The sequence below is a fragment of the Mycetomoellerius zeteki genome, unplaced genomic scaffold (genome assembly GCF_001594055.1).
Source record: "Mycetomoellerius zeteki isolate Tzet28-1 unplaced genomic scaffold, Tzet1.0 scaffold1123, whole genome shotgun sequence".
Classification (NCBI taxonomy): domain Eukaryota; kingdom Metazoa; phylum Arthropoda; class Insecta; order Hymenoptera; family Formicidae; genus Mycetomoellerius; species Mycetomoellerius zeteki.
The window spans coordinates 9,129-22,876 of NW_017256044.1; the positions used below are offsets into that span (position 1 = coordinate 9,129).

The following is a 13,748-nucleotide window of genomic DNA, read 5'->3' on the forward strand; positions in this document are numbered from 1 at the left end:
TATATAGTACATTTTTGTTCTTATATGAGTATGTACATATATGTGTATAAACAGAAAGAGTTAAGCGATTACTACTCACATCAACATAAATATATAAAATTTAATCCATAGGAATCAATTCTTTTTAATATTTAAAAACGCATTTGTTTATTTTGTTATATATCTTTTTTTAATTAAATTTCTCCTGTACTGTTTGCCGTCTTTTCCACGCAAGAATATGATATATACATGAATTGAAATAATATTATTACGTACACGCTGACGCTGCTTACTATCTAAAAACAAAATTAAGAAAAGAAACAATGCATATCCTATTAATTTATATATATATATATATTAGAAATCAGAATTATTAATTAACAAAAGCGTACGATACATCACTCACCGCAGCGAGAAGCTTCGCGTCTATAGTAAAACCTTTTGCGGAAAATGTATTATCGCAATGAAGTACTTGTAAAGAAAATAGTTGTAACTGCAATCACAAAATCGTTAAATATAATATTGAAAAATATAATTATGAATACAATTTGGTTTAACAAAAATTAAGTACACAAGATACTTTGAAACAATTTAAAAGAAATATAAAAATTCGATAATTTAATATACTACCTCATCTTTGATTTTCTCATCGGTGGTAACGTTAAATACATCATGAATGGAAGTTCTGATTTGTTGAGCTCGAGCTTTACCCGTCTCGCAGGCCCATACTATTAATAGTATTTTTATAAAAAAGTATGCCATGTATAGTAGAAAATACGCATGAAATGTTACACTCATCCAAAAATCCATTTCCATTATTACATATTTCGATGCTAGTATGTAGAAGTATAAAGAGATGGTGATGGTAGAGAAAGTCATGGCTACTGTAGCAAGAAGCTGTAAACTGAAGATTACGTTTAACATCTGTACTGCATCATTGATATTCAAGTGTTGCCTCTTTAATGCCTTGAGTTCCAAGATCAAAAACGGATTTCTCTGATTGTAATAGTTCAATCTAGGGACGCGTGGCTCATTGTTTGCAATGAATCTTTTCATGCTCATCAGATTGTCGTTCATTCTTGTAAAACATGCTTTTAATACACAAACACAATTCACGTACAGCATATCCATATGAAATACCACTACATTGATGTATATATCGAACAAACGATGCATTGGAAATGTGGATATGAGCATTGATATCCCAACTGAATAAAAGAAACCGATGATATCCTTAGCGTGGATCAGTTTAGATAACTTCTCATATGATTCCGAAGGCAACCTTGAAGAGATCTTCAATATAGTCTGAAGCAAACGCATTCGTGGAACTGTTAGAATAAACGTGACAATTATTATGAAATTGCCAGTCACTAAGGTACAATTATGCGCAAGAATCTGGGGTAAAATTATCATATCAACTTTTTCAAGAATGGAAGAATTGTACACTATTATCAATGAATAAATGCTACAAGGGCAGACAACAACGATCAATAGAATGAGATATGGTTTTGAAATTTCAAAACTCGTAGCATTGATTTTATACGGAAATATTCCTAAGATACGACACAAAGCGAAGCAAGGGTACATCAAGGATTGAAAGTCCTTGGCTTGGAACAATCGCCATTCTGCTTTTTTTTCTTTGCCTCTGGATTCTCCTTGGAAACTCGATGACAAATTGAACATAATCAATGATTTGTCACAAGCAAACAATATACCATGAACAACAATTTGTAAATTAATACGTATTACGTTATTAATACATTTTGCTATAAATATAATTGTGACAACAAAGCTTCTTTTTTATAAACATAATCTTTTCGTTAGTTTCGTTTTTGTGGGTACGTAAATCAATATGGAATTCTCATCGTCAATGTTCACTCGACAAATTTAATTTCAAAACTGCAATTATAATTGTTAATTCGTAGGACATATATCTCCCCTCTTTGTAGCGTGGAATCCACGTAATCTCATCACGTGATTTCGCGGGCTCTATTCACTACATGCTATTGGTAGGTGAGATTCCGAAAGATCACGTGATGAGGTCATGTGAGATTCCACGTCAGGGAGAGGAAAGATCCATGTCCCACCAGGTTATGCCTAGTTCAGACTGGACGCAGCAAGCATTAAGCAGCAGAGCAGTAACCAATCAACGAGACGAGTTTTATAGTGGTGTAAAAAATACCGCCTTGCTGATTGGTTGCTGCTCTGCTGCTTGACGCTTGCTATGTCCAGTCTGAATTAGGCATTACACTTTCTATTTCGTAATGACATAAATTTAAAAAGATACTTTGTTTGGCATTATGTAACCATGGCATTTTTCGATCGGCAATTGTCATTTCTTTATAAAGGAATAATATGTAAATTATGTAATTGATGCGACATACGGGAGAGAGCGAGAGAGAGAGAGAGAGAGAGACTCGCCAATAATATGTGCACACATGAAACATTAAACGACATTGTCATGTGAATATCTTTCAAAAATGCTTTTATAATGATTACCTATTTGCTAATGACTGTCTATTTCAAAGTCTATGTTTTTACATTCCATATATAAAATATTTTATTATACCACAATAAAATAGTATATAGGTATATAAAACTCCTCTAAAATGAGAAGTCACTTGTAACAATTAAAAGGTTTATTATAACGAGAAAAAATTTATACAATTTAAAAAATAGTCACATCAGTTGTTTATATCTGTATTAATAAACTAATATCAATCATTGTAGCTCTCCTGTTGAAGATCAGTAACATAAAATAGTATGTTGTCAGACGCAAATGATATTATTATAATAATGAGCTAATTACATAACATCGTTGAAAAACTTAGTCGAATTATTATATTATATATAAAACTCAGTTTGCTAACAGTATAGGCAATGTGTTGTATGATTTGTTCTTCGAAGTTAAATATTTAATCCAATTTAGATGTAACTATATTATCTTCGATGAAAGATGATATTTATAAGAACAAACATAAGTTAAGCAAAATAAATTATTTATTGGGTGGTTACATATGAAATCACCTATTGGCAATAAATGGCGTTAAGTACACTATTTCTTCGAATTGAAAGCTGGCAATACACATGATGACAGATCTATAGAGTCCCGCCAAAACGCCATAGATGACATTTGTGCAACGCGTTAACATCATCTATTTTGATTGTGTTTACAATGGCAAGTTTCGTTCCAAATAAATCACATTTACGGGAAGTGCGCTATGCTTCATTATTTCCTGATAAAGAAATCGCCCGCGGAAACGCATCGTTTGCTAGAGGAAGTGTATGCCGAACATGCTCCATCGAGTACAATGTGCAAAGAGTGTTTCCGCCACTTCCAAAGTGATGATTTCTCTATGACCAACAAGGACCGCGGAAAACTATCCAAAAAATTTGAGGACACGGAATTGGACGCATTATTGGACGAAGACTCGAGTCAAACGCTGGTGGAGTTGGCTGAAGTCTTAAGAGGATCCTAAACTGATTACCGAACTTGATCGAGGTCAATAGTGCAGACTTTTTTAATTCCAAATTCGATAATAGTGACATATTTGATTCATTTCTTACATTATATTATACAATATATCGTTCTGTCTCACTCAAACACATACATCTGTCCTTATCTAACATATCCCAGCACCATCTATCGCAAGACCGCGCAACTACTACTACACGGAATTTCGGTTCTGTTGACATTCCCAGTCTTCGCAAAGCATCCGTAAACACGTATTTTCTATTCGGTGAAAATACTTTTCTTCTAGACTTTCAATCTTAGTTCTACAAACTCGGTATCGTTCTTTCCAGTAATGTCACATCAGCTGCACGCTTATTTTCAAAATATAGACTATAAAATTCTTGTATCAAGCAAATACATACCTGACAGCTGTACGAGCCAAAAGTAAGTGAATTTTTTAACTTTTTTTCGATTTTCTCGTGAAATCCACTGCAGCTGAAGTCCTGTTTGTGCGTACTTTAATTCTGTAATAATAATTTTGCAATCCGTAAATCCAATTCGGAGATTTTTCACCGAATGGAAATGATGGTAAAGTAGGACGACTTTAGCATCTCCTTAAATGTGGACATATCATTGTATTTTCTTTCGCTCAAAAATGGGCGGTTTCATATGCAACCACCTGATATTTATATAATTATATGATTTGATATCATTCAAAAATATATATATTTTATTATTTTAATAAATAATCATAAAGAAATATAATTTATAAATATGTGTAAAAATTGTAGGTGTTGATTGTTTGTCAAACAATTTAAAGGTAAATAGGAAGATATTTTTTTAAGATTAAAATTAATACTATTAATATTTATTAGAATTTTTCTCTGTTAGAAAAATATGTCTTTATTTTTAATTTATTAAGATATTACTTCTATTCTTTCATAGCTACTCAGATTGTGACGTTAGCAAGATAATACACAACCAAAATTTTTGCAATATTTTAATACAGAAATATGTTTCGCTAAAGCTTATAATTGATAAAATTGACTTGCAAAATATATTGAAAATTCTTCTTTTGTTATGTTAATTAATAAATATCCATGTGAAAAAAAATTAATCATGCACAATCAAAAATGAAATCAGCTAGTCACAACTATGATAAACTCTCAAATTGATAGTATTTAGAAATGAATATGATTTAATTTCTCTTCAGAAGTTTTCAATACATTTTCTAAGTCAATTGATTGTAAATGTTATTTTATTAAAAAATGTTTCTTCTATACAGGTATAATTCTTTTTACAAGAATTTGTATTGTTTTCTCGTTTCTGACATCATAATCTGAGATAGTAATGAATTAACAGAAGCTTTAAAAATCCTTTAGGTCTTATAGTGCATAATGAAAAGCCTAGTGTCATTTTTTTGTAAAGCTTTCTTTTTTCTTACAATTTCCTTTTTTTACAATCTTCTTCATACATCTTTCGCTCCACACACATGACTCTGTAATTCCTTACTTTGAACTTGGATTACAAAATCTAGCGACAGTTATGTATAAATATTATATATTGCTGTATTGTTGTTTATCTTTTATAATCAGTATAAATTTGTGAAACATTTTTTTTTATTCCATTCTTCTCATATTACTTTTATATTCTGTTTAGAGATCAAAGTGATGCTCGAAAAATAGTTAAAATAATTATCACATTAATCATTATTAACGATTATTTATTCTTAATATGATATATTACCCATTTTCATTCCACTAGATCGTACAAATATCAATTTGTGTTAAGAATTGATACAGTTGTTGATGTATTCTAAACCTAAAATATATTGATACAAAATTCGTAAAGTATTAAGTTTAATTAAGTTGCAAGCATTAGGTATATATAGGAGATGCATTAAAAAAATTAAGTAGACTTCTTTCTTCTAAATATGATATAATATATTATCATAATATAATAATAACAAAAATTGTCGGAGCTCCTTTTATATAATATTTCTTTCTTATATAAGGAACTATACAAATATATATATATATAAATCGTATTCTATTCTTTGATTATCCCTTTTATATAATTGGATTACTTATGTAATATTGACTTTCTGTCGCAAGAATGAGATGTAATCAAGAATTGTATCAATATCAACATGTATGTCGTGATGCCACCCATAAACTGAAAACAACAATAAAATGTAAACAATGTGGATTATTAATTAAACCAAATAATTTCATTACTTACTTTTGCGAAAAGCGACGCATCTACATTGAGACCTTTTGCCGAAAAAGTGTTATCGTAATGCAATAATTGTAAAGAAAACAGCCGCAACTGCAATGTTAGATCTCAAAGTAATAAATGCAAGAATGAAGATGTAAAATTGAAAAACGCAATTGTAACTCGATAAATTTAATGTTTGAAAAAATTAACGTAAATACATTTTCAGAAAAATATATAAATAAATTAAATATATGCAAATAAAATTACAATTTTTATTACCTCGTCTTTAATTTGTTTATCGCTAGTGCTGTTAAGTAGATCATGAATAGTGGTACGAGTCTGATGAGCCTGATTCTTTCCGGTCTCGCAGATCCACACAAGTAACATCATTTGTGTAACGTGATATATTACAGTCATTAAAAATTTGTCAAAAAACGGATTATTAAAACTAATAATGAGTATCCCATCTTGCCAGCGCACTATATAGAAGTACAATTCAAAAGTTATATTAGAAAAGATTATAACCACAGTAGCAATGAGTTGCAGATTGAAGACTTTGTTCATCATTTGCACTACATCGCTAAGCATCAGATGTCGCTTCTCCAGGGCCTTAATTTCTATTAGCATAATCCTCTTTATGTGGCCCATCAACATGGGGACACATGATGGTCTTGTATCGTTTACCATGCGCCCTTGTATATTCGTCAGATTATCATTAATATTCTTGAAACAAGCATTTAATACGTAAACACAATTTATATACAACATATTTGTTTGAAATACCACAAGGAGGTAATACACTGTGAATACTCTGGCCAGGACACTCAAAAAATTAAACATTTCTGCTTTAGGAAAATACATACATATTTGCACAATCACGGATATTGTACCGAAGATATCCTTAACATGGATAAATCTGGACAGCTTTTGATATGACTTCGAGGGTAATTTCGAAGAGATCTTCAAAATAGTTTGTAGTAAGCGCATTCGCGGACCGCTCAAGATATGTGTAATGATCAAGATGAAACCGCTACACATATAGTAAAAGATAGCCTCAAGATTTTTGGTCATGTCTCCCAAATTAACTTCATAAATAATAGTGTGAATGAGGCTTATGTCATAAATGCCGCAAATGCAGATAACTATGGTCGATAGGATGTAGCATGGTTTTGAAGCCTCGAAAGTCGAAGCATTGACTTTATAGGGAAACATTCCGAGTATGCGACCAATGATGAAACAAGGACACATTAAGGATTGAAAGTCCATGGCCTGTAATAGCCACCATCTTTTCCACATTTTTCCTTTGATGTATCCTTGGGTTTTTCAAACCAAACACAATTAATTGAAATTTCTAGAATATTAACAGTCTATATCATAACACACATCTTAAATGTTATTAATCAATACACTGTAGTACTAATGCAAATGTTTTTCTATGTAATGTATAAGTTGATCTCTTTGTATCAAGTGTGTAAAATGTGACGTGGACTTTACGTCTTATATACACTTGCAATGAGTTTCAATTGAAAACTGTCAACGGTATTATATAAAGCAGAATACTGAAGAAGACATTTGTTAGTCATGAAGTAACCATGGTGCTAAAAGCTTATATGAAATTGTCTTAATATACAACTAATAAATGTATTATTTGTGCACATATAAAGTAGAGGACATTGTACACTGACCGTATAATATTGCATCAAATACAGAAATCCATTAATGATGATTGTTCAATTCGAAAATTCTCTCTCTTTCTCTCTATTTTCGTTATGAAAACCAATTTATTATACAATATATTTGAGCAAATGGAACATTAAAATTTTTTCTTATTATGAAAAATTCTTATTATTAAAATTTTCTTTTCGATTTAGTATTCATAAAAATTTAACACAAGATTTTTATTGATAAGATTTATATAGTACATTTTTGTTCTTATATGAGTATGTACATATATGTGTATAAACAGAAAGAGTTAAGCGATTACTACTCACATCAACATAAATATATAAAATTTAATCCATAGGAATCAATTCTTTTTAATATTTAAAAACGCATTTGTTTATTTTGTTATATATCTTTTTTTAATTAAATTTCTCCTGTACTGTTTGCTGTCTTTTCCACGCAAGAATATGATATATACATGAATTGAAATAATATTATTACGTACACGCTGACGCTGCTTACTATCTAAAAACAAAATTAAGAAAAGAAACAATGCATATCCTATTAATTTATATATATATATATATTAGAAATCAGAATTATTAATTAACAAAAGCGTACGATACATCACTCACCGCAGCGAGAAGCTTCGCGTCTATAGTAAAACCTTTTGCGGAAAATGTATTATCGCAATGAAGTACTTGTAAAGAAAATATTTGTAACTGCAATTACAAAATCGTTAAATGTAAGATTGGAAAACATAATTATGAATACAATTTCGTTTAACAAAAATTAGCCACACAAGATATTCTGAATTTAAAAAAAAATGTAAAAATTCGATGTTTCTTCAATATACTACCTCATCTTTGATTTTCTCATCAGTGGTAATGTTAAATACATCATGAATGGAAGTACTGATTTGTTGAGCTTGATGTTTCCCCGTTTCGCAGGCCCATACTATCAATAGAATTTTTATAAAAAAGTATGCCATGTATAGTAGGAAATATACATGAGACAATACCATCTCAAAAAAATTCATGTTCACAAAAATACTTTTCGATGATAGTATGTAGTAGTATAAACAGATAGTGACGGTAGAAAAGATTATGACTACTGTAGCAAGAAGCTGTAAACTGAAGATTACGTTTAACATCCGTACTGTATCACTGGTCGTCAAATGTTGCTTCTTTAAAGCCTTGAGTTCCATGATCAGAAACATATTTCTGTGATTGTGATAGTTTATTCTAGGGACGCTTGGCTCATTATTTGCAATGAATCTTCTAATGCTCATCAAATTGTCGTTCATTCTTGTAAAACATGCTTTTAATACACAAACACAATTTACGTACAGCATATTCATTTGGAATATCACTGCCATGATGTACAATTCAAATAAGCGATTCATTGGCAGTAAGAATATGAGCATTAGTGCGATTCCAATTGAATAAAAGAAACCGATGATGTCCTTAGTGTGGATCAGTTTAGATAATTTATCATATGATTCTGAGGGCAATCTTGAAGAGATCTTCAGTATAGTCTGAAGCAAGCGCATTCGTGGAACTGTTAGAATAAACGTGACAATTATTATGAAATTGCCAAGCACTAAAAAACAGATATGCACAAGAGTCTGAGGTATATACAACATATCAATTTTTTCAAGAATGGAAGAATTGTGCAATGTTATCAATGACCAAATGCTACAAGGGCAGACAATAACGATCAACAGAATGAGGTATGGTTTTGAAATTTCAAAACTCGTAGCATTGATTTTATACGGAAATATTCCTAAGATACGACACAAAGCGAAGCAAGGGTACATCAAGGATTGAAAGTCCTTGGCTTGGAACAATCGCCATTCTGCTTTTTTTTCTTTGCCTCTGGATTCTCCTTGGAAACTCGATGACATATTGAACATAATCGATGATTTGTCACTAACAAACGATATACTCTGAACTACAATTTGTAAATTAATAATTACGTTATTAATACATTTTGATATAAATATAAATGTGACAACGAAGCTCCTTTTCTATAAGTACAATCTACTTTCGTTTTTCTGACTACATAAATCGATATGAAATTCTCGTCGTCAATGTTCACTCGACAAATATAATTTCAAAACTGCGAATATAATTGCTAATTCGTGGAACATAGATCTCCCCTCTTTGTGGCATGGATTCTCACGTAATCTCATCACGTGATGTCGCCGGCTCTCTTCACCACATACTACTGGTGGGTGAGATTCCGAACGATCACGTGATGAGGTCACGTGAAATTCCACGTCAAAAAGAGGAAAGATCCATGCCCCACCTGGCTACATTTTCTATCTCGTAATGACGTAAAACTAAAAAGATACTTTGTTTGGCATAATATGTTACCATGGCATTTTTCGATCGGCAATTGTTATTTCTTTATAAAGGAACAATATGTAAATTATGTAATTGGTACGACATATGACTTGCGAATAATATGTGCACATATGAAACAGCAAACGACATTATCATGTGAATCGCTCTCAAAAATGCTTTTATAACGATTACCTATTTGCTAATGACTGTCTATTTTCAAAGTCCATGTTTATATTCTCCATATACAAGATATTTTATTATATCATAATAAAAGTGTCTACATATAAATTGACCGCTCTAAAATGAGAAGTCACTTGTAATAATTAAAAGTTTTAATAACACAAAAAAATTTATACAATTTAAATAAAAGTTACTGTTACTTATATTTATATTAATAAACTAATATCAATCATTGTAGAACGATTTAGAGCTGGTTTAAGAGCCGGGGGCTGTGGCCCCCTTAACTCCCCCCTTAATCTAGGCCTAACAATATAAGTCTTATATCATGTTAATAATAGATATTTTAGAACATGCACATAAGAAAAAATTCTGTTTTAATACATTTATATATGAGCGATTCTAAAAGCAATCTTTGTTTTTTTTATCAATATATTTTCTATTATACAACGAAATTGTTTATGTAACATTAATTACAGATTTTCATCGCAAGAATGTGTCGTGATCAGAAATTGTATCAAAATTAAAATGTATGTTGTGATACCACCCACCATCTGAAAAACAATAATTTAAATATAAATAGTACATCTTTTATCAGTTATAGCAGCAAATTGATCACTTACTGCTGCGAGAAGCGTCGCGTCGACAGTGAGACCTTTTGTTGAAAATGTATTTTTGCAATGTAGTATTTGTAAAGAAAAGAATTTTAACTGTAACGTCAGATTGCAAAATAATTAAATGTAAGAAAACGGAAAGAAATAGTATTATTAAATGCAATTTCAGTAGCTTTAATAGTTAAAAAATCGCATGTTGATAAACACCATATATTAAAAAAAATTACCTCGTTTTTTATTTGTTTATCTCTTATGCTGTTACGTACATCGTAAATAGTAGAACTGATCTTTTGGGCTTCATTCTTGCCAGTCTCGCAAGCCCAGACAATAAACGTTACTTTTATAATATAATGCACCATAGATGTCAAGAACGCATCAAGAAGGTGCTTGTCAAAAGTAATAAGTACCTCACCTTGCCAGCGCACTAGATAAAAATACAGTTCAACAGTAATTTCAATGAAGGACAAGATTACAATAGCAAGAAGTTGCAGGCTGAAGATTATGTTTAGCATTTGTACTGTTTCGGTTAATATCAAATATTGTTTCATCAAAGATTTGAGTTCTGCCAAAAAAAATTGATTTCTCGGCATGTGGCAAATTAAATTGGAAACAGGTAATTTTTCATCGTTTATCATACGTGTATACATATGAGTTAAATCGTCGTTGATTTTTTTGAAACAGGCCTTTAATACACAAACACAATTTACATGTAACATATTCATCTGAAACTCCAACAGAACCAAATATATCACAATTGTCATGATTAGGGCGCTCCAATAATTCTTTTCAAATATTTGCACTTTAGAGAAATACATATATTCTTGCACGACTAGCATAATGACACCGAAGATGTCCTTGATGTGAATCCATCTAGACAATTTCTCATATGATTCCGTAGATAGTTTTGAAGAGATGTTTAAAATGTTCTGTAGCAAGTGCATTCGTGGTTTGCTCAAAATGTATGTGACAATCGCCATCAAACCGCCGAGCGTAAAAAAACACAAATACTCAAGAGTCCTCGTTACGTCTCCAAAGGAAAATATTTTAGAAATAATAATCTTGTGGATGAGTAGCAAATAAAAACTGCAGTAAATGCAAATAATCACGGTCGACATGATGTAGCACGGTTTAGAAATCTCGAAGGTCGACGCATTGATCTTGTATGGAAATATTCCAAGAATTTTACTTATGATAAAGTTGGGATACATCAAGGATTGAAAATCTGTGGCACGAAACACTTGCCATTTTTTACACATTTTGCCTTTGGCGCGTGTTTAGATTTTCGAACTGAACATAATTAGCAAATATTTTTGTGAGAGGAATAGTCTATATTGTAATCCTAAGTGTTATTAATTAGTACACTCTCTGAATGAATACACTGAATTATTAGAATTAATACAGAATAATAGTTTTCCATTGAAATGTAATATTAAAGTTCTTCTCTATGTAACACGTGCATTAACTGTGAATTCTTTATTTTTTTATATACACTCGATGAGTTTCAACTTAAACTGCTAGCAAATACTATGTTTAATAGACAAATAAAGTTGAAGAAGCCGTTTGTTAGTAATGAAGTAACCATGGTTTTTCGATCGACACTTTTCACTCTTCAGATGAATTAAAACAGAAATACAAGAATTACGTGAAATTATTGTAATTTATGACTCATAAATTTTATTGAATAAAACAGAGTAATACGCCTTGACTGGAAATATAGCCTATCATAAATTAAAACAAAACAATTCTCTTTCAAATAATTTGTTTATGTCGCTCGATAGGTGTTAGTATGTGTTGTGTAGACTCAAAGACAAATCACACGTCACGACAGGTAATGAGTTTTGTATCGAAAAAAAATGGAAAAGAAGGAAATTTTCGACGAAAAAGTATTAAACTTGTTGCAGCAAATGAGAATGGCCAAAACGTTTAAAACATAATTTTGATTTCATGTGAAGAGTATATTTTTAAGTTACTAACACTGATTTTCTGCTTGGCATATTGCCTATTAATTACTTATCTAACTATTAAATTGTGATGCATATACATTGAGAAACATTGACGTTGATACGAAAAGAATAAGGAAAACAAATAAAATGTGTAATAATTTAATAATGAGAATAACAGTGCTATTATATTGATTAGAATTAATCTAACTATATATCTATATTAAAATTAATTAACATATGTTATATAATAAAATTGTTTACATGTTTATTGTAATCCATAAAATACATATTACTGCAAAACAATTCCTCTTTAAATATTTCAACAAAACTCGGAAGATGCGATTTATATTTAATTCACTATTAACACAGATACAGTAGAACGTTTTATTTCAACATATGTATGTATATATGATGTAAATATAAAAAAGTCTCTCTTTTTATTATGTATCTCATTTTATATAACTGAATTATTTGTAATACTAATTCCAAATGTTTCATCACAAGAATGTGCCGCGAATAGAAATTGTATCAAAATTAACATGTATGTCGTAATACCACCCACCATCTGAAAAACAGAAATTTAAAATATAAACAATATATGTTTTATTAATTAAAGCAACAAGTTGATTACTTACTGCTACGAGAAGTGTCGCGTCCATAGCGAGACCTTTCGTCAAAAATGTATTTTTGCAATGCAGTATTTGCAAAGAAAAGAGTTGCAACTGCAACGTCAAGTCGCATAATAATTCAATACAAGAACGAAAAAGATATAGTTACTAAACATAATTTTAGTAGATTTAATAGTTACAAAATTGCGTTAATAAACACTATATATATTCAAAAAAATTACCTCGCCTTTGATTTGCTCATCTCTTGTATTATTAAGTACGTCGTAAATGGTAGTGCTGATCTCTCGGGCTTGATTTTTGCCGGTCTCACAGGCCCATACAATTGGCACTACTTTCATAACATAATGCACCATGGTTGTCGAAAACGCATCAAGAAAATGCTGATCAAAAGTAATGATTAAATCACCTTGCCAGTGCACTATGGAATCATATAGTTCACGAGTAATTTGAATAAAGGTCACGGTTGCAGTTGCAAGAAGTTGCAAGCTGAAGATTATGTTTAGCAGTTGTACAGTTTCGTTAATCATTAGATGTTGTTTCATCAAAGTTTTCAATTCTATTAAAAAAATTTGATTTCTCTGCGTTGAGCAAATTAAACTAGGAACAGATGATCTCATGTCGTTTGTCATGAGTTTTTGCATGTAATTCAGATCGTCGTTGATTTTTTTGAAACAGGCTTTTAATACACAAACACAATTTACATACAGCATATTCATATGAAACTC

General features: G+C 30.7%; 3 protein-coding genes across 3 annotated transcripts; all 3 read right to left on the reverse strand.

Moving 5' to 3' along the window:
* Positions 1-7,914: 7,914 nt before the first annotated feature.
* LOC108726952 (uncharacterized) lies at positions 7,915-9,218 on the reverse strand. Its single transcript, XM_018454814.1, has 2 exons — positions 8,172-9,218; positions 7,915-8,034 (listed from the first exon to the last, which is right to left on the reverse strand). Exons 1-2 carry the CDS (start codon positions 9,216-9,218, stop codon positions 7,915-7,917), a joined length of 1,167 nt encoding a protein of 388 aa, XP_018310316.1.
* Positions 9,219-10,310: 1,092 nt separating this feature from the next.
* On the reverse strand, positions 10,311-11,212 carry LOC108726962 (uncharacterized). Its single transcript, XM_018454826.1, has 2 exons — positions 10,679-11,212; positions 10,311-10,391 (listed from the first exon to the last, which is right to left on the reverse strand). The coding sequence occupies exons 1-2, from the start codon at positions 11,210-11,212 to the stop codon at positions 10,311-10,313; spliced, it is 615 nt and encodes a 204-aa protein (XP_018310328.1).
* Positions 11,213-12,848: 1,636 nt separating this feature from the next.
* Positions 12,849-13,652, reverse strand: LOC108726972 (uncharacterized). The gene is made up of 3 exons (XM_018454838.1): positions 13,245-13,652; positions 13,030-13,116; positions 12,849-12,959 (listed from the first exon to the last, which is right to left on the reverse strand). The coding sequence occupies exons 1-3, from the start codon at positions 13,650-13,652 to the stop codon at positions 12,849-12,851; spliced, it is 606 nt and encodes a 201-aa protein (XP_018310340.1).
* Between the last annotated feature and the right edge of the window lie 96 nt (positions 13,653-13,748).

What these genes read in the sequence shown, in the direction of transcription:
- LOC108726952 (XM_018454814.1), bottom strand. Translation starts at nt 9,218, where the DNA reads ATGTCATCGAGTTTCCAAGGAGAATCCAGAGGCAAAGAAAAAAAAGCA. An exon ending in ATGAGAAAATCAAAGATGAG is followed by an intron (nt 8,035 to 8,171) that starts GTAGTATATTGA and finishes TTGTAATTGCAG; the next exon opens with TTACAAATATTTTCTTTACA.
- LOC108726962 (XM_018454826.1), bottom strand. Translation starts at nt 11,212, where the DNA reads ATGACAATTGTGATATATTTGGTTCTGTTGGAGTTTCAGATGAATATG. An exon ending in ATAAACAAATAAAAAACGAG is followed by an intron (nt 10,392 to 10,678) that starts GTAATTTTTTTT and finishes ATTGTTTTTCAG; the next exon opens with ATGGTGGGTGGTATCACAAC.
- LOC108726972 (XM_018454838.1), bottom strand. Translation starts at nt 13,652, where the DNA reads ATGACAAACGACATGAGATCATCTGTTCCTAGTTTAATTTGCTCAACG. An exon ending in ATGAGCAAATCAAAGGCGAG is followed by an intron (nt 13,117 to 13,244) that starts GTAATTTTTTTG and finishes TTGACGTTGCAG; the next exon opens with TTGCAACTCTTTTCTTTGCA. An exon ending in ACGCGACACTTCTCGTAGCA is followed by an intron (nt 12,960 to 13,029) that starts GTAAGTAATCAA and finishes TCTGTTTTTCAG; the next exon opens with ATGGTGGGTGGTATTACGAC.